We start from the raw sequence: 21,138 nt of genomic DNA, 5'->3' as shown, positions 1-21,138 counted from the left end.
TGCATGGCCAGAATGAAAAAGAACGAAGAAACTAGAAAGTTCAAAGCAACCTTATGTAATAAAAAACTTTGGCGCACTAATGAGTTCGCCAAGCCCAAACAACGTGGGGCACATGTTCGACGCCTAGCCATATGCACGCACAAACTGTATACTGAAAAAACGATAACAAGAAAAGGGCTTTCAGAGCTGAGTCGCTCACGTTTAGATATTTGGTTAGCACACTATGTTTATCGCCCAGGGCTCCTTTTTTTTTTTTGCCACCCAGGCGACCTAGGCCGGCTGTTAAATTGGTGCAGCCGTATGAAAGCCAGTAGGCGCAGTCAATTAAAGAAACAACTGGAGTGCTCTCACTCTCTCTCTCTCTCTCACGTACTGATGGTTATATGATAACCATTTGCAGCCGTGCCCCAGTTGTAGAGCACCCGCCTCGGCTGCGAGAGGTTGTGGGTTCAATTCCCACCGCCGCCGGGCACCCACTGTTTCAAATGTGCACAGGTGTAGGCCCGCCTGGCGTTCCGCTTTTTCAGGGGTTATACGCTTGGGAAACAAGCCTGCGCCCTAAATTCTCGTCGGAACCCTGGTGAGCAGAAAAAAAAAAGAGGTTTGGGCTGCTTCCATGGCGACAATTTCCGATGTATCTTCCTAAATGCACAGCTTTAATTTGGGACGCCTTCGTGTTGAGGACAAACACCATTTTCAAAGCACTCCAGTCCCATCATGGCTGAGAAACAGGCCGGCAGCGCGCCTGTACCTATTACGGCTAGGTACCCGGCGGCATAACTTGCCCCTCACAGCCGCGACAAATGCTCTTCAGCAGCGCCGTCTGTGGTTCGGCAAGCGGCGCCCTGAGACCACGCCTCTCACATGAAATCTCTATTGGACCCCTTTCGAGATGTCAACCCCAGAAGAAGCCGAACACCCGGGCAGGGAACATATCTGCAAATTAAAAAAAAAACAAGGATTTGAACTTATCCCCTCTTGCGTACGAGGCGGATGCTCTCTCTCGCTAGGCCAGAGCTGCGGATCTGTCATTTCCCCCTTGACAGCCAGCCCTCCCAACCACAGTTAACAAATCAAGGCAAGAAGACACCGGTCAGTCGTTTTTCCCCACCTTGCATAGCGCTATATGAACTTCTTACAGTCGAGGCTTTCCATTAGACCGTCTCCAGTCAGCCTCAACAGTGCTGCACCAACTCAGTGAGATACACCGTATTCATCTCAGAAACCGTGAGCCGATACGCTGCTGCAAACTTTGAGCCACTTTCTTTTTCTTTTTTTACAGCGAAGCTGTATGTGGCTAGCCGATTCATCCGTCCGTCCGTCTGTCGCCTGTCCGCTGAAAGCTCTTTCGGCGCAACCCCATGCGCACGCGCGAAAGAAGAAAAGAGAAAGAGAGGCGCGCGATTGGCTGTGCCAGTAGTGACGTCGTTGCTCTCCGTCGCAGCCGAGCGGTCGCACAGCAGTTTCTCTCCGGCTCCGAAATGGGTAGGCCAGGCATCATACGTACGCCTAAGGAGCAGGTAGCTTTCGATTAACGAAGCTCCGAGGAGAACCGGGAACGAGCTCGTCTACGCCGTGCCGATGCTGCAGCACCGGCACAAGAACAGGCTCGTGCAGCCGTACGCAAGCAGCAACTGCGCACTGAGGATCCCGTAGGCAACCAAGCTGCCGTTTAATGAACCGTCGGGATTATCCCAGTGGTAAACACCTGGTTAACCATTAACCAGTTAATCATCTGTACGGAGTGATAAAGCGGTGATTTTGCGTCCGGAAACGGACGCAAAACGAGCACAAGAAGCAAACCACCTATTCGAAACGGGGGAGGCCAAGCTCGGCCTCGGGGACCGGGAAGACCCACGACAATTCGTCGCCAGGACCAAGAGGGCAGTCGAAGCCAGAGGGCTCCTGTACTAAGGAGCCTTCCCACCTAAGGCTGATACCAGGCCTCGCTCGGGTCACTGTTTCGAATAATACACGTTTCTTTCTCTCTCTCTCTCTCCACCATTCTGACTTCGTGCTCACTTGTCATCCTTGGTCTGTCGTTTACTTTGCAAAGTCCGCGAACGACACCTCTTCCTAATTAAAGAAATTGAGCCGTGCGTGGAGGGATGCGAGCAACGTGGTAATGAGGGAAGAAGAAGCAAATGGTGACTGAAAGAAAGAGATCAAGAAACACATAGCTAAACGTGAAATACGATGGTCCGTTCATTAGGCAACCAATCTACAAAAAAAAAGATAGGAAACAGAACTAAAAAACTTTCATTGAAGGAAGCTTTCGCAAATTTTATTTTTATTTTATTTTTCCTTCTTTAATTGAGAGACTTCGCCGAACCTTCATTCTTTGTAGTGCCAAATCTGCTGCTTATTGAATTATTAGTAAAAAGTCGACCTCCTTTCTTTTTTTTCGTTTCTGGCCTCTTGCCTTCCACGACTCGCATAATTAACACTCCTACTCTTGCGCATCCTTTAATTACCTCGGATTTTCCGATCCCAATTATAAAGTGCCACTTTTCTTTCTTTGGCGAACTTGACTAAACATTTATCTATAAAGTTGTGTATTTCTTCGCTCTAAGTACTGATGCAATAAGCAGAAAAGCCTGGTTCTGTTTACTGGCTTTGAGAAAAATGAGTGAGCTTGCAGACTCGAGTTTCGAGAAACTAAGTGCGAGCTGACAGTGAAATTAAAAAAAAAAAGTTAGATTCTTGTTATCGGCTTGGTAATTAGGCCGCCATGCGTTCACCTAATAATAGCTACAGCTTTGATTGAGTTGTGTGCGTTTGAGATGTGTATGCACGTTTATTTGTGGTTGTGGCTTGCCTCGTAGTGCTAGAGTACTGTTAGTGAAATTAAGAATTGGCTCTGTGTTGGCGCGCGAACGTTTGTATCGTCAAGCGCGTGTGGACAGTGCGTTGTCTACGTCCTGCGACTCCTGTGAGAAACTTGAACACCTGATATATAAGTGTCCCGAATCCGTCGCAGAACGTGCACTGCATGCTAATTAAGCAATATTGACTGATTGCATTCAAGTGTACGAAACTTGACGATTGCCTCTTTCCGAGGGAGCGTGCTGCTCAACTCGACAAGGCCCTAGAGCCTCGATAACTTTCATGCAGAAAACTGATTTGGCCACCCGCTTGTGGAATATTTTCTGTGTTACTACTTTCTTTTGTCCGTGTCTTTGTCATTTATTTATTTCCTATTTTCTTTTATATTTCTTTGATTCCTATCTTCTCCTCTTTTCATTCCCTCCTCCCGAAAGAGTAGGCAGGCGTTGTGCACTCTCGGTGGCAGTTGTAAGCTTGCCCCCTCCCTGTTTCCTTTGTGTACTTGTATGTTTCCATATGAATTAATAATAATATGAATAATAATAATAATATTAATAATAATAATAATATGCATGAATGTGCATGTATGTATGTATGTATGTATGTATGTATGTATGTATGTATGTATGTATGTATGTATGTATGTATGTATGTATGTATGTATGTATGTATGTATGTATGTATGTATGTATGTATGTATGTATGTATGTATGTATGTATGTATGTATGTATGAGTGTGTGACTGAATGAGCATTCTAAAGCAATGGAAAAATGTAGCGAAAAAATAGTCAAGCAACAAGTCAAAATAAGGCCGTGAGTGACAGATGAAATCGAACAAACACGACAGAACCCAGCGATGAATTCTGAAGAAACGGAAGGAGGCACACGAACAGTGGCGTAGCTAGGTCGTCTGGCACCCGGGGCCTACGGGTCATCCCCCCCCCCCCCGGGTGTAGTCGAGGAAGTCGAGGATATCAACAATTTCCGGGTGTCTTTAGACGTATATGACCCCCCCCCCCCCCTTTCACAAGCTTCCCAGGTGAAGGAAGTTTCAAGCGCTGTTGCCTGTGCTAAGGTACGAAGAGAATATTTATACCCCCTTCACAATGCCCGAAATGCAATTTGTTTTATTTGATCTACCGGCTGATGGAGATAAACGTATCAAAGCAACACACTGGCGATGAATGACGCGTATAGTGGTGAGCTCTGGATTATTTTCGGACCGCAAGGGGGTTACTTAGCACACGTGCTACTCGAATTCTTCAGCATTCATTTCCCGTCTAAATGCTACCATCGCCTATGGAAATGGAACGCATGATCTCGAGATCGGCAGCACAATGCCCATCTACTCAGCCACCGTGACGGTACGCTTGATATTCGTGTACTGAGGAGCACATGGGACGTATTTTGTAAGCACTTTTTTTCTTCATTGCGAATTATTTCTCCTGTTTCTCTTCGGTTTGGAAGAAAGATGTGTGCCCACTATCACCGGGATTGGACACTCCACGAGGCAGACAACAAGAAATGAGCCGAGTCGGCTGAATAGAGGCTGCACAAAATATGACCCCAGATGCCGGGACTAGTCCGGAGTCGCGCGATCTAAGAAGCCCAGCAAAGTTTTGTTGAAACGCCTTTTTCTAACTGCACTGCCGGCTGTGCTGTGCCCAATAGCATTGATCCTGACTTGGCAACCATCAAGACAGCACGCTTACCCCCAAAAGACTCGCTTGTCTGCAAGCACGCAAATGCACTCAAACCAACCAGCATCGGCCCATGTGTATTTTCTGCATTACCCGCGAACAACGCCTTCCGGGCCTGTCCGTTTATCGAATTATCGCAAACTGGCCGGGTGCTCCTCAGTTCCTTTGCCTAGTACACAGTTTGGTTCCTATTGTCCTATAAACATTTCTGTATCATTGTTGCGGCTGCACTTCATTGTCCGTGTCGTACTTTACTGGCAGCGTGCTAAGTTAGCTCTTTATTGATACTTTGGACGGCCTGCAACTCGATAAGAACACTTGCCGAGTTTTCCATGCTGTTCCGTGTAACTTTACTCGCTCGATCACTCATGTCTGTGACAATCGCGCGAGTCCTTTTCGTCGCACTATACGTGCACCCTTCGTCTGCAAATGAGGCGCACTCCTAGAAAATATGCCTCAATATTCTATCCGAAGAAGCTATATACGTAGGCCGGTGTAAGAGTCCTCAGGAAGGAAGCTTTTCCAAAGATTATTTTCTCCTTCCAGTAGAGCTGCACCTAAGTGAAGCTTTTCTGCGTGACACCGGTATCGGGTCACAGGGGACTTTCGATCTACTTTTTTGTGAGACACGCTGATGCGGTGCAGTTGCCGGTCTGGATGTAATTCTTGGATGAAAGCTTGGACAAGCTAACTTTTGCATACAACAAGGCACATGTACCACCGAACAACGGCACACAGACAATATATGATATACAGTACACCCCTTGAAACTTAGAAATGAAATTATGTGGTTTAGCGTGCCAAAACGACGATTTCATTATGAGGCATGCCGTAGTGGGGGACTCCGGAGTAAATTGGACAACCTGGGGTTCTCCAACGCGCACCTAAATCTAAGTACACGGGTGTTTTCGCATTACGCCCCCATCGAAATGCGGCCGCCGTGGCCGCGATTGGATCCCACAACCTCGCTCTTAGGAGCCCAACACCATAGCCACTGAGCAACCACGGCGGGTAGGAAATGAGCACAAGACTGATGTTGCGAGTTCATTTTGTCATAGACTGAGACCTAATAATAACCGCCGTGTGTTCTTCCATAGTTGCCAAAAGTACTTGGCGCATTAAACGTTGAACAAATGCCAGTAACCGGATGTCCCGCTTATTCTTGCAATGTCACGTTCTGAGAATAAATATTTTACCTCTTTGCACGATTGATTTCTCGGCCATTAAATCTGTTGCAATCAGGGAAGATTCAGGCGCCCTATTCAGTTACGCTAGAGCATTCTCTCGGGCAAGGGCGTCGCCTAATTGGCTCGCGTGTGGCGTGTGCTACAGTGATAGCTATAGGGGAACAATTACTAGACGATTGCCAGGCAGTTATGGTAGATAGTGAAGGGGACTTCAGGCACCTTTTGTAACTATATATGGATCCAGGTTCTTGCGGGGTAGTTGGCCACTCCAGCGTCAAGCCGTGGACACAAAATTGCGGAGCTCACCTTTGGGAATCCTGTCCTCACCATCCAGTTACATTTTGCGTAATGACAGGCCCGCTTCCATGTCCGCGCAATCTGCAATGAAAGCGGGTACGCCTTACTGCACGCTAATGAGGCGTTCTTAAATGAAAAGCACTGGGACGGTGTAACAAATGAATGCATGAGGTAGCAATCGACAACAAACAGTTTCTCCATTTTTGATTTTGACTGTTGACTGGAATTTGCCAGACAATAAAGAATGTCTGCGACACAGCTTTTGTTCTAGGAGCCCGATTTTCGTTAGACGCAGTCATTTGAAGTCAACAGGTAATGAAGCTAAGGAAAGCATAGGGTAACTTACCCGTACTCTTAGCTGAAGTCTAGAAAGGGTAAGGAAAGCAGTGATTAAATTTATTATACAAAAATAAACAAAATAATACGTTTCGTGTAATTATTTCACATACAAAAGCCGAAGATAAAATAAAAGATATTGGTTAGGCTCGCCTGTTGATATATATATATATATATATATATATATAGTCCCGCTTTCTAGCTCACCTCTTCTTTTCCGAAGGGGAGGAGGAGAAAGTAAGGTATTCTCCTTCTCTATCGGTGCGGAATGCATCTAACTACAATACCTTCCCTCATATTAATGCCTTGACCTGACATAAGCAGAAACAAAATTAATCATCATTCAACCTCCCGCGGCCAAGAAGAAGATACAGAAAGGAAAGAAACTGACGTCCCTGAATGAGACAAACCAACTTTATCATAATGGCAGGCCAGTAGAGCTTCAATGTAAAAATAAAAGATAGCATAATGCTGATATGTTCAGGGCCTGTCCCGGTAGACATGGCGCAACGTCGATATTGCGTCGTCTAATGTGGTGAAAATTGCGCGACGTGATGAAATCGAAGAGAGTTCATTGGAAAGCTCGATCGCACCAGCTAGAGCGACTCGCCGCCGACAAGAAACAATTCTGCGAGTTAAAATGCAGAATCAAAGCGGCTCGCGAGAGCGTTGCGCAAAATACTTTGTAATAGCTTCTAGGACCTGGAGGCGTATAGTACGTAGCAGACGCTGCTGACGCACGGCACTTGGCTAAGCCTAACTAATCGAGCGGAAGGGAGCTTCGACTCTTTCGCATGAGCCGTTGGAAATTGCGAAGTTTAATTTCACGAACGGAGGACATCAATGACATCTGCAGCGAAAAGTCTGAATGTGACTGTCGAGGCCACCACTCTGTATGGAAGACTTCTTCTGCCTTAGATTGTAGACGGTGTTTTTCGTTTCGTTCTTGTTTTTGTCTTCCCTCAAAGGAAGCGACTCAAGAAACCGGCGTGAAGTTTTGCTTTCGTAACTGAATTACTGCGGCTGCGCGAACAACATTTGTCTTGATATTTGTAATGCCTGTTATCTTAGCCAGGGGGTTGACAAAAGCCGAAACTGGGAAATTCTAACGATCAGTCTGAAAGTCGGGGCAAAATAGCCTAACGAGTTTAACATGCGTCTATCGCGCCAAAGACCTCTCGGAAGCGCGTGAAGGCCACCTCGTTTTTCACCGCCATCAGGAGTGTTTTGTTTGTAGCCGGAAATCGCTACTTTTGCGTAGCCTAGGTGAGAGTGGCTCACTTTTCTCACACACACCGTCTTTGCTATTATCTGCCGCACTTGAGCTGGCACGCGTGCGTGGAACCTGGCTATAGGCATGCGCTCTTCGTCAAGAGGACAAAACTCAAAGCGCACCGACCGACCTCCAAAGTCTCCGCGCAATCCGCGAAAGAGTGCCGATGAAGCGGCTCGCGTATTTTTAAACCGGAGACGCGAAAGAAGGGTATGCACTCAGCCGCAGCTCACGGCGTCGATAAACCACACTCATGCCGCAGTCAACGCTTAACACGAAGTAATTGCGAAAGACACGCTGAAGAATTCAACGTGTAGCGCGCTTCCACACGTGCGCCCATGTGTGTCTTCGTGTGTGTGTGCGCGAACTACAGCTTGAGTGAGTGCGTAGGGCACATGCGTGCGATCATGCGTGGTGTATGCGCGCGCTTGCACTTTAGGGGATCGTGTTAAAGGCACCCACTCAATGAGGACGTTATGGCAGGCAGAGTAGGGATATGGCGCAACGACTTCGAGACTGCTAAGGTGTTTATAGCAGAAAATGGAAGCCTATGTAACATAGAAAAGACGAAAACGTATTTGATGCTTTTCCCTATAGGAAAAAAAAAGATGGTGAACGAATCGTCGATGATGCTTGTCAATGCAAAGGAACAGCGCGACGCTTCTGGGAAGTTGGTTGCCTTATTAAAGGAATGATGAACGTATGGTTAGTTGCAGTGATAACATCTATGCTGTTTCTGTGTGTAGTGACCGGGGTAGTTGGAGAAGTATGGAAGAGGCCTTTTCCCTGGAATGGGCGTAGCCAGGCTGATGATGATGATAATTTGCGTAATTTCGCAGAGAACAGCGCCATTAGCCAGCACATCGGTTGCGGTAGTATATGTAGAGTGTACACGCGGTCTCAAATCGCTTTAATAGTTAGCGGTCAGCAATAAAAGCTGCCCACAACTCTTTTTGTAATGGCAAGATCGTGTCCGTGGCTCAAGTCCAACCAACGACCACTAAAGCGGGCGAAAGGACCCAAGAAAACTATTACAAAATAAATTTGAATAAGAATGACGCAGTTTCGCCCGCAAACGTAGCATCGATTTCGACGGCAAATTAAAGACAGCTATACGAAGTAAGGAGAGCACTTATATCGGCCGCATAAACTTGTACGCATTTGCTTTCTAGCTTCACGAGCGTGGTGTCACGCGCGCGCAGGCAAACATTTACCCATCTCACTGGATGGGCGAGGACATTCGCTATGAAAACGCTGGCGTGAGGAAGAGTGGCAGCAGCATAGAGCGAAGCGACAATAGTGCTGCTTCTCGCCTGAACGCGAATGAGGCGCGCGAGAACACAGCGCACGCGAAGCCATCACCCATGTCCGGCAGTCCAGCCTTCGACCCCGCCGCACATTGCCTCAAAGACAGGTAGGGCGCATGCGGCATGTGCTCAGCCACCGCAGCCGGTGGAGAGGATGCGCACTAACCTGCCCCCTGCCCTGTTTCCTGTTAGCACGCGCATATCTCCCCGCTCCATCCCCACCCCCCTCGTGCACGCGTGAGGAGATGGCGCGCATCCTCCTCGACTTCCTCCCTTGCGCACGCGAGAAGACGCCACCGCGTCAAGCCACCATCATTCTCGGCTCATCCTCGTAAGCTGTCTGTCGCACCTGCAACATATGGCGCATGGCCACTATGTCATCGCCCTTGGACTTGGTAGGGAACACCACGACGACGGCGACGGCGGACATTCGCCTTGAGCGCCCATGTAAACGCTATCGCGATAAAAGCTGATTATATGACTTGCTACCAGTACTACAAAAGCATGAATTTGTCATGTGCCACAATTCGTAGCTTCTTGGTAGGAGACATTAGGCACCTATCTTTGAGGCATCATGGCGCCAGGGGATATATATAAGGAGCGATCATTTTTATGTTTCATGAAATTCTTTAATATCCCCTGTTGCACACATCATCGTTCTAGTCCTTAAGCTGAATTATTCAAAGAGGCGGATTTTCCTTGCAGAAGAAACCGAAACACGCATTCAACTAAATAGCGAAATTTCACTAATGTACTTCCTAACGTACTACTTTAAGGCGCATATTACCATCTACGAATTGCATCTGTGAACTCGCGAGGCGTATCAACTTGGAATAAATATACAGAATGACACCAGTACGGAAATATGCGCCATCCTACCCACTATAAAACTGCAGTGTTATTCCACTTACTTAAAAAAAAAAACTCTTTATGCTTTGAAGCACAACATTAACTGGAACGCCCATGCATTCGTGCCACACTTCGGGAAATAATATCTCGAGACTGGTGTGCTTCTGGAAAATCATTCAGTGGATACATCTCGCAAACTCACCGGCTACAATTTGTAAATTGCAATATGTGTCAATATTAATTAATTATGAAGTAAATTAGACAATTTCTGTTAGTTCGTTGAATATGCGTTTCAATTTATCGTACTAGTAATGTTTTTCTCTTCAAATAATCTTGACCTAGGACATGAATTATGCTATCTTTCAGAGGTGGTCAAAAGAAAAATCCGTAGAGCTTAAGACTACTACCCCGCATAGTCGTCTCGGTCGGCATATGGTTTAGCCTATATTGCTTTATTCGTACATCCCTAAACGGATACGCTCGGCTTGTAGTGCACAGAACAAACTCCGCGAACACTGCGAAGTTGCTGAAGGTGTGACTCCTTCGTAAACATCCGTCGCCCCGGTCCTTTCCCCTTGTCGTCGCCACCGCACGTCACTGTGGGATGTCGTTCTCTCTTCGCAGCCGCAAGGAAGACGCTCGACCCAGAATAACCGAGCGTGACAGAGGGTGTGCAGGACGTGTGCTTACATTTTTCAAAGAAGAAGGACCAGCCGCCATCAGGTGACGGTTGCGTGAAACCCCCGTTGCACACGAGTGTCGCCTTTCCCCCGTTGTTTAGTAAACACGGCCGCCGAAACAAATGGTGGCAGCAAGTGTCGGTGGCTGGCGTGTTTGTGCCCTGTGTGGTTCCCCGGTCTCGACGACAGTAAACTACAATCTCCCATTGCCCAGTTCGGCTCCTGTATTCTATATAGAAGAAGATAAGAAATATTGAGGAACCCAATCTTGTGTTGTTGCGATATTGCAGGCGATACCTTGCGCATGGCGACCAGAGACGCGTTGCAGATTTCAGTGACGAATGCTACCTCAGCCACCATGGTGCACCTTTAGTCATTTAGAACATTTAGAACATTTAGTCAGCATTAAGAGAGTCTGAGTCGCAACACACCACGTTTTTAACCTTGTAGAAACGCTCCACAGCGCAGTGAACGGTACCATAAGAGACGCGCAGTGAATTTCGGCGACGAACTTCTATCTTCATTACAAAAAAAAAAAAAAAATCCGAGGGCACCTAAGCACTTATGAGTTGTGAATACGAAAGCATTAATGTCTAATTAAGCGCAGCTGAGGGTACTTTCAGGTTATGCTGAGACGCTCGGCAGGCGCTGGTTTAGCCCAGTGGGCAAGACCATAAAGTTTCTCACTATAACACCTAGAGGGTAATCTGGCGCCACCGTCTATGGGAGTTTCTTAAGGGGGCACCGTGCCGTCATGGGAATGACGGTATATGTGTCTGCGAGGCTCGTGTTGGCTGGTGTTGTAAGAGGCTTCGTCTAAAACGTGGATATGGCTACGCAAATAACGCGTTCTCAAAGTAAAATCTTCATAAAATATTTCCATTCACGCATATTACATCTTTACTCACCCACGATGCATGACCAAGCGAAGAAAGCAAGAACAGACGACCAACTGTTTCAAAGCGAGCGCGAACCTTGTCGTCTGTCCTCCAACTTTAGCGGCCCGCTGATACCTTTTACGTAACATTTAGTCGTACACACAATAACAAGTTCTCATAGTTAAACAAAACATGCTTTCGCGTAACAATAAAGCTAAAACAGCTTTTCACGTGCTGTTCTAGTAGAAAATCAATCACTGTGACAGACGGAATGGTACTTGCCATGCGCGTCTTCAAGGTGTCCTGTCTCTACGAAAACGATGCCAATTCGAATCCACAATATACCGGCATTCCCATGCTTACCACAGCGCAGCAGCGCCAGATTTCCCTCTAGGTAATGTAGTGAGAAACTATATGGGCAAGACACTCGGCTTCTGAGGCTGTGGTCGTAGGTTCGAAACCCACTACAGGCAATGTTTTACCCGCGAGCGCAAAACATTGCCTGAAAAAGTGCGCAAAATACCCCCATCGCATTAAGTACACGCCGCAGTGGAGGACTTCCGATTAATTTTGACCACCTGCTGCTTTTTAACTTTCAGCTAAAGCTAAGTACGCGATAATTTTCGCTCTCGCAACCATCATATCGCGGCTGCTGTATCTCAGGATCGAAACCGCGACCTTGTGCTCCATAACCGAGTGCAGAAAGCTACTAAACAACCGTTGGGGAGTGTAAAAACGTCCGATGATTAGTCTTGTGCTAGCACTATAAATAGCATGAACAAGTTGAATGACGCCTTGTCGACCGTGTTTGCTGTACCCCATTGAATGAACGTTCTTAAGTTTCTCTGGTTTCTTCACAACGGCCTCTTTTGTGGGTTTGTATAAGCAAGCTGTGTGCGAAATCTATCATTTCTTTTTATATTCTCAGCCATGCGGCGAAAACGCATTAGGCCTGAGAAACTATGTGCCAGTAATGGGTTTATTTTTAAACGTAGGACCAAAAGACAAATAGCTTTCGGCGATAGTTGGCGCCTTTGCTTGAAGTGTAGTAGTGAGAAGTTACAATGAATAATAGCTAGAAGCTTCGAAGTCTATGTCCCAATCCTGTGGTTCTTATTCAGCTGGATTCAATAGCGAAAACAGAAGCTCGAGAAAGAAAGCTAATAAGTACCATAGGAGGACGTCCGCTCCAAATCCATTATTACGCCATTTTGTCGTAAATTTTCCCACTGCGCTTTCTACGGCACCATTCATCTGAACTCGGCGGCGAGCTTTATACAGACGAATGCGATACAGGAAGGCGCAAGCATGCGTGCACGTTTATTATACGCTACATCTACCAACGCTCGGGGGCAAAGCGAACGGCGGAAGTGGGTGTGATGGATGGCGTCGGCATGCTCTCGTAGACCAAGCCGCAGGCGTGCATATGCGAAGACATCCGAATAGATACGTGCGTGTGTTTGCGTTTGTGTGCCTGTACGAATGGGAATCTGGGGTGCTTTGTGCTGCCCTCTGGGGATCCAAGGGAACACTTAATCAGCACAGACGACACTCCGTTTGGCTCGTCTGAGGCAGCGGGGACAGATCTCCATTAATCACAGCGCGACGGGCTAGCGACGGAGCGCGCGAATCTTGAAGCAACTAAAACTGCCCTGCTCACGGTTTGCCGTTGCACTTTTCGTGGCGCTCCCGAGACGTCTTACGAGTCGTCTCAATTCGTCTTGCTCAGCAGCGTTCTTAAGCATTGAATCACAATAGGCGGCGGGAAAGCTTAGAAACTTTAGCATTCCCTCTTTATTGGCACATCTTGATCCAACGATAAAAAAAAGGAAAAAAAAGGAAAAGAAAACTTCAGCAATTCATCATGCAAGGAAACTTCTGTACCCATGCTAGCCTTAAAAACGCCACATCGACCGAAAGCATTTCTTTCTTCGGAAGCGGTGGCCGGGAATGCGGGGTGCAACAAACAATGCCATACCGGTTAAATCAACGGCGGTATCTCACATAAAGACACGCCTTGGCAGCATGCCTTTGTAATTAGGGACGCTCACTGCACTGGCGAAACATCCTCCGGGTTATATCAATCAATGAATGCTGTATTAGCTAGAAGTTAACACCGCATTGTGCAACCTATTAAGTGCCAAATGACAACGTGTTATTTCCAACAAGGAGCCGAAGTGGCTCTGCGTTACCGAAATTCTATCTTTGAAGAGGGGTGTCTTTCTAACTGTCATTCTATCTATCTGCGTGTCTAACAGCCAGACAGATAGATAGTATTTTGAACGAACACATAGACTAAGACACAGTTTTTGAAGCTCAAGGAGAAGAACGGGTATGGGAGGGCCCCAATATTTGTTATTCACAACAAGGAGGCAAGCTATAATGAAGCAAAAGATACCACGGGGTCATTTCTTTGTAGTTTTTTAATCGAAGCATAGAAAATGATGCGTCAAAGGGAAATGAAAGTGGACGAAAAACCTACATGCCACCTGTGGAAGCCGAGTCCGCAACCTTCGCATAACGAGCTTGTACTTAAATACTGTGAGCTCAAAACAAAGTCCGCGCGCGTCTTTTTTTTTCTTTTTTTGCAGCAGCAGCTGGAGAAACAATACGGCCCGAAACGCAACCCCAGACCTCAAGCGCAAGATCTCATCCTATGAAAGCCATAATCAGTCGAAAGAGGACAAAAAAAAGAAAGAAAAAGGCGCCTTTGGGTTAACAGACTCACGAGATCTTCAGCATCGAAGACTATGTAGAGAAATCATCGCCATTTCTATATTTCTGTAACAGAGTAGCGCGCTAGGTTAAGCATCAATATATTTTGGTTTTTCTTTTCTTACTATTTCTGTATCTTCCGTCTTTTTTTTTTTTTTGCCAGCACCAAAGACTTGGCTGAGTTGCCCCCGAATGAACTGATCCAGAGTAATTGAAGCGCGCATAAACGGCCTGCGTGACGTCACGCCTCAAAGAAGAAGAAGATTGCTTTTAGCTCGCGTAATTCTTGGAAAAGAACGAACGCACCCCATCGGCAGCAGCGCCGGTGAGTTGAGGTAACAAGTGAAGCAGCAACTCGATTGCATGGCGCGCTAGGGAATCTCGATGCCTGCCTGGAGAGCATGGCAACCCGAGATGATTGCATGAACCCGTCGTGCGAGCGAGTCTCCACGAGACGCCGGCGACCGCACGAACGCTCAATGCCATCCCTGGCATTTCTGACTGCTGTCACGCCCGTCAACATAGTCGCTCGCGCACATACCGGCGTCCAAAAAAAAAGGGGGGGGGGGTGCGTCTTGCCCCGTCTCATTCTCTACTTATTAGGCGCGCTATTATGGTGTCCCTCCCATATTTCGCTAATGCGCCCTCTCGGAAGATCAGAGCCGTCCGTTGCCTACGCAAGGTCGCATTGTCACTCAGACAGGCGGAGACTAAGCCCTACCTCGGGCTTGTAAATTAATGGCGTCGACTATTGGTTAGCAGCTCTATAATTAAGACGAGGGATTGAGTGTCCTCTCGTATCAGGTAAATTCAATCCAGTTTTTTTTTATTTGGCATAAAGCGTGCAATGTAAATGCATGAACCACGCGTGCGAGAAATGCTTTACTACCGGAACTTTTTCAAATTACCAGGTTGTGATCCCCTGATAACTGAACAATTCTTCGAGGGAACCGCCAGTCGATGCAATAATAGAAACATTTCCAGCTTCGCCGACGTATATCAATCAAGCCATACATACTGACAAGAGAGGAAGTGCTAACGACTATTTTTGGGGCGTAGCTTCTTGTATTGTTATCGAGCTTATCATCATCGTCGTCATCATTATCCTACTTTATATCCGTTGCAGGACAAAGGCCTCTAGCAGCGATCTACAATTACCCCTGTCTTGCGTTTGCTGGTACAATCATATGCATGTCGCTTCGCATTTATCTACATTTACGCAAGTATTCTAACCCACTCCCTTCTCTTTCGCTTCTCTTATAGTCAATGGAGAAAAAGAAAGAGATGCATCGAATAATGTATGCTGCAGATATCTGACAATACGCCCAGCCCGCTTTACACTAGAGGACGAGTGCGACAAGTTATAGGAGACACATGCTGCTCGCAGAGGGGCACGCTTGCTCGTACTGAACGCAAGCATAGTAGTGGTACTCGATCGAAGGTACAATAGCTATCAGAAATGGACGCAACCAATACGGGAGCAAGAAGGTCCTTCCACACAAAATAAACGGATGCTTTCCGGGGCTTTGTCTTGATTGCTGTTGTTACTATATATATATATATATATATATATATATATATATATATATATATATATATATATATATATATATATATATAGTCATATAATGAGAAGCCAACAAACACTGACACCAAGTACAACATAGGGGAAATTGCATGTGCTTAATAAATGAAATAAAGTAATGATAAATTAATGGAAATTAAAGTGGATGAAAAAACAACTTGCCGCAGGTGGGAACCGAACCCACAACCTTCGCATGTCGCGTGCGATGCTCTACCAATTGAGCTACCGCGGCGGCGTTTCCCCATCCACTTTCTTGGGTATTTATGTGTACTAGTAGAACCCTGGGAGTGTTAGCAAGCGCCCCCACTCACAGACCTTGGCGGCGGACGTGGAACGTCTTTTTTGCCGCAGGCGTCACGAGAACGTGATCTTTTCGGGTGAAGGCAACTGGTCAATAAACCCACATATGCTACCTGAAGGCATCAATGTTGCCGGATTCGAGACCCTCGTTATGTAATAAACGAGAAGAAAGGGGGTTAACCGAGGGACCCGATATTTATTAGTCATATAATGAGAAGCCAACAAACACTGACACCAAGTACAACATAGGGGAAATTGCATGTGCTTAATAAATGAAATAAAGTAATGATAAATTAATGCAAATTAAAGTGGATGAAAAAACAACTTGCCGCAGGTGGGAACCGAACCCACAACCTTCGCATGTCGCGTGCGATGCTCTACCAATTGAGCTACCGCGGCGGCGTTTCCCCATCCACTTTCTTGGGTATTTATGTGTACTAGTAGAACCCTGGGAGTGTTAGCAAGCGCCCCCACTCACAGACCTTGGCGGCGGACGTGGAACGTCTTTTTTGCCGCAGGCGTCACGAGAACGTGATCTTTTCGGGTGAAGGCAACTGGTCAATAAACCCACATATGCTACCTGAAGGCATCAATGTTGCCGGATTCGAGACCCTCGTTATGTAATAAACGAGAAGAAAGGGGGTTAACCGAGGGACCCGATATTTATTAGTCATATAATGAGAAGCCAACAAACACTGACACCAAGTACAACATACGGGAAATTGCATGTGCTTAATAAATGAAATAAAGTAATGATAAATTAATGGAAATTAAAGTGGATGAAAAAACAACTTGCCGCAGGTGGGAACCGAACCCACAACCTTCGCATGTCGCGTGCGATGCTCTACCAATTGAGCTACCGCGGCGGCGTTTCCCCATCCACTTTCTTGGGTATTTATGTGTACTAGTAGAACCCTGGGAGTGTTAGCAAGCGCCCCCACTCACAGACCTTGGCGGCGGACGTGGAACGTCTTTTTTGCCGCAGGCGTCACGAGAACGTGATCTTTTCGGGTGAAGGCAACTGGTCAATAAACCCACATATGCTACCTGAAGGCATCAATGTTGCCGGATTCGCCTGATTTTGCCTGCGGCAAAAAAGACGTTCCACGTCCGCCGCCAAGGTCTGTGAGTGGGGGCGCTTGCTAACACTCCCAGGGTTCTACTAGTACACATAAATACCCAAGAAAGTGGATGGGGAAACGCCGCCGCGGTAGCTCAATTGGTAGAGCATCGCACGCGACATGCGAAGGTTGTGGGTTCGGTTCCCACCTGCGGCAAGTTGTTTTTTCATCCACTTTAATTTCCATTAATTTATCATTACTTTATTTCATTTATTAAGCACATGCAATTTCCCCTATGTTGTACTTGGTGTCAGTGTTTGTTGGCTTCTCATTATATGACTAATAAATATCGGGTCCCTCGGTTAACCCCCTTTCTTCTCGTTTATATATATATATATATATATATATATATATATATATATATATATATATATATATATGTGTGTGTGTATATATATATTGCACGTTTGTTCAATATTGAGCACGCTGGACCCGACACAACTGTACTCTGGTGAAGGCTAGTCCACCCGCCGAATACGTCAAGCACGCACGCCTTACTTCCAAAAAGTGCGCCGTCTCTTTCCAGCATATATATACAGGGTTTCAGCGAACACTTTCAAAACTTTCTGCAGGTTCCCTGTGGCAGATAGCTCAATTATAGTTTATGAGCCGGTCTACTCGAAGTGGCGGACACTACTTTCACAAGAAATTAAAACGCAAAATCGACTAATTAACAAGAATTCACTAACTTTTTAGCTAAGTATCTTATGACCCATATTGTAATTTACACATTCTAGCAGTGGACTTCGCAAGGCGGATCCACTTGGAACGAATCCTCAGGACGACACCAGTTTCGAGATATAAATTCCCGAACTTTGTGGAGAAATGAATTGGCTTTCGAATTGTGTGCTTCAGTGCATTAAGCGACCTTTTGTTAACGAATGAACTGGAACGCCGATGCATTTCTCCGCAAAGTTCGGGAATTTATATATCGAAGCTGGTGTCATCTTGAAAATTCGTTCAAAGTGGATCCGCCTTGCGAACTCCCTATCTAGAATTTGTAAATTGCAATAAGGGCCATAATTAATACAGTTAGCTAAAAACCTAATTAGTGTTTTTTTTATTAATTGGTCTATTTTGCGTTTCAATTTTTTGTGCAAGTAGAGTCCGCCGCTTCGAGTAGACCGGTTCATAAACTAGAATTGAGCTATCTGCCACAGGCAACATTTAAAAATTTTTGAAAGTGTTCACTGAAACACCCTGTATATATGTGGAAGAACGTTTCTGAGTGGTGGCGCTGGTTAACACTCCCAGGGATAGTTCTAGCAGTAGCACATAAACCCTTCAGAAAGCGGATTCAAAAACGGCGCGCGTATGAGTATTGGTAAGAGTATCCCACGGGTAATGGGAAGAGGTGAGTTCATATTCCACCTGCAGCCAGCTTTGTTTTTCATCCACTTTCATTTCCATTAATTCGTGATTTCTTTAATTAAATTAGTAGGTACAAGCAATATCCCCCTGTGTTGTGCTTGGTGTCTTTGTTGGCTACTTATGGTATGACTATATATATATAAGGAGTGGCCTCGCGGGTTCCCCAAATCTTCTCGTTAAAAAGGCTCAAGGAGACACAACCGCAGATGAAGCAGAAAATGTGCGCCACTTCATTACCAGTTGAGTGCCCGCGCAAGTACCTTTTTTTACCTAGGGCTTCTATCGCACTTTCCTTTGCTCGTCCTTCCTGTGCACGTCCAAAGACTATAACCATCTTCCTTCCGATATTGTTTCTGTTTAAATACACTGACTTGTTCGTTCATCGATACACATTTGTTTGAATAATGACGCATGAATTTATTATTGTTTGTTTTCTTTTTGCCTTGTTTGTATGCACTGTACTTCGCATTGTACTTGAATTTTCAGTTGTGTGAGCCTTGAAAATCGCGTATCATTATGTGCCTGCAGATAGTTATACGTTTCTTGTCATATATTTTTTATTTTTGTGTACTCCACTCCCCTCTGTAAATCTTCGTGCGCTTGAGGGTAAACGAATAATTATACCAACTACGCCACACGGTCCCAAACAGCCTATCTGAAAACAAAAATTGCAAAGGAAATGAGAATGAACGAGTTTTTTTCTCGTAACATTAGGGAGTGTCGAGAACAATTTTCTTCTCGAAATCTAAAGCGAGAATGGAGACCCATCCGTCGGTATGTCGCCCGCACACCTGCCAAAGCCCAAGTTTCGTCATTTACTCACTTTCCATTCCGAACGTGACAAAAAAATGTTGAACGAGATGCAGAACAGGTTGAAAAAATATAACAATAATGACAGTGTTTTATAAAAAGACCACGGTAAAACACCTCGGCGTCAGCTTGACGCTTCAAAGACTCTGACCGACCGATGAGTGGCCCCGGTTAAGTAGAAGAACGAAATCTGGCTCTTCTTCCTTTACTTTCCCCGGCCTCCACCTTTTCCTCAAAGAGCGGCGAAACACAAGAGATGCTCATTTCCAAAAAGCATTCGCGGCGATCTTCGTGCCCCCACGCGGCTGCAGCAGTCATTTCTTTCTTTCTTTCTTTCTTTCTTTCTTTCTTTCTTTCTTTCTTTCTTTCTTTCTTTCTTTCTTTCTTTCTTTCTTTCTTTCTTTCTTTCTTTCTTTCTTTCTTTCTTTCTTTCTTTCTTTCTTTCTTTCTTTTCTTTCTTTCTTTCTTTCTTTTTCGGTTAAACCCCAGATTCTGGGACACCCGTCCGCGCTTTCATTCGTCGCTGCTCCGTCGCCTGCTCTCTGCATCCTCTTCCTCATCTTTGCTACTTTATCCGCTTATTTAATCAGCTCACACTGCATTACCGGTGCCCTTTCGTTCTCCCGACAACTAGACGTCGACTTCTCTTTTTTTTTCCCTACGAGCTGAGGTCAGTCTCATCTCCAACAAGCACTTCTTGTTGCTCGCCCGTGGCCGCGATGCCTTCAGATTTATCGCTCCTTTAACAACGCCGTCGCCCTCTTGCTTATTAACCTTCCCCTCACATTCTTGCTCACTCCTCTCATCTGCATTTCTTAACTTCTTACCAGTCGCCAGGTACGCCTCCCCGTACCACGCCACAGGCTTCCTACCTTCCTCCCGTTAAGTCGGCGCGGCAGTCGAGCGAATACAAAAACGAGGCTATAACGCTCCAGTGGAGGTGTGGTGCCCACGCATCCGTGAGTAAAAGAAAATGAAAGAAAGGAAAAGAAGGAAAGGAAAAAGAAATGAAAAAGAGAAACAAAGAAGCAAATTAAGGGAGGAAAGAAAATATGTAACGAATGAAGAGAAAAGAAGATTATAGGAATTAATAGAAAAGAAACAAGGAAAGAAGGAAACCATGGTGGCGCTATAGGAAGGAAATGCTACGAGAACGCTGGGAGCGCGCAATCTAGGCAGGTATATAACCTTTCCTTGCGACGCGACCGAAAGAGGCACAGAACAGGGGAGTTAGAAGGCTGGCACCGGAGGACTCGCGAAAATCAGGTGCTAATAATGAAAATGAAGAAAAAGAGGGACGCGTGAGGAACTTAAGAAGGAAAGACCGGTAAGCAACAAGAGGGAGATATATGATGATCGAGTGAACGGCACGGTCGCTCACCCAATATAACGACACTTGCGAAGAAAGTGTGGAAAATTCTGTAGGAGTGCGGCGCAGAGGTGTTGCGAAGCCTCTATTAGGCATGAACCAGGAAAGATGCCCACCTCTCACAACACCAGCGGTGCGGGCCCTCCTTCCCTTCCTCCGCGTTTCACGGAATAGAGAAAAGCATGTTTGCTCTCTAAAGTCTCTTCTCTGTACTCGCGGACAACTTTCTGTGGGAAGGAAGGCGAAAGCTACAGATGCAAAGGAGACGCACACACAAGGACACATGCTCTTTTTAAGATAGTTCCAAGCTTATCATACGCGCTAGCTTTAAGCAGGGAAAGAGAGAGCATAGACATCTTACGTACAACGGCATAATAAGACGAATTAGATCATTGAGTGCTAGATGTTTTACTCTTCCCGATTTGAGCACATGCGAAACCTTCACACCTGGGAGCTACGCTCAAATCAATCTCCGGGATGACACAAGTTTGGAGACATTTCCCAAACTGTGGGTCTAAATACACGGGCGTTACA

The 21,138-nt window shown here is 46.0% G+C and overlaps 1 protein-coding gene across 1 annotated transcript in view; it reads right to left on the bottom strand.

Moving 5' to 3' along the window:
• Positions 1-895: 895 nt before the first annotated feature.
• LOC139055798 (uncharacterized) overlaps positions 896-21,138 on the bottom strand; it is a 29,269-nt gene continuing 9,026 nt past the window's right edge. Inside the window, exons 2-4 of the mRNA XM_070533350.1 lie at positions 6,020-6,091; positions 4,539-4,557; positions 896-936 (exon numbers count right to left, since the gene is read on the bottom strand). Coding sequence (XP_070389451.1) covers positions 896-936; positions 4,539-4,557; positions 6,020-6,091 — 132 coding nt within the window. The remainder of the gene's footprint in view (positions 937-4,538; positions 4,558-6,019; positions 6,092-21,138) is intronic.

This window comes from Dermacentor albipictus, chromosome 2, assembly GCF_038994185.2.
Source record: "Dermacentor albipictus isolate Rhodes 1998 colony chromosome 2, USDA_Dalb.pri_finalv2, whole genome shotgun sequence".
Taxonomy (NCBI): Eukaryota; Metazoa; Arthropoda; class Arachnida; order Ixodida; family Ixodidae; genus Dermacentor; species Dermacentor albipictus.
Note: the sequence above shows the minus strand (reverse complement) of the source record. Positions and strands in the feature narration are given on the sequence as shown.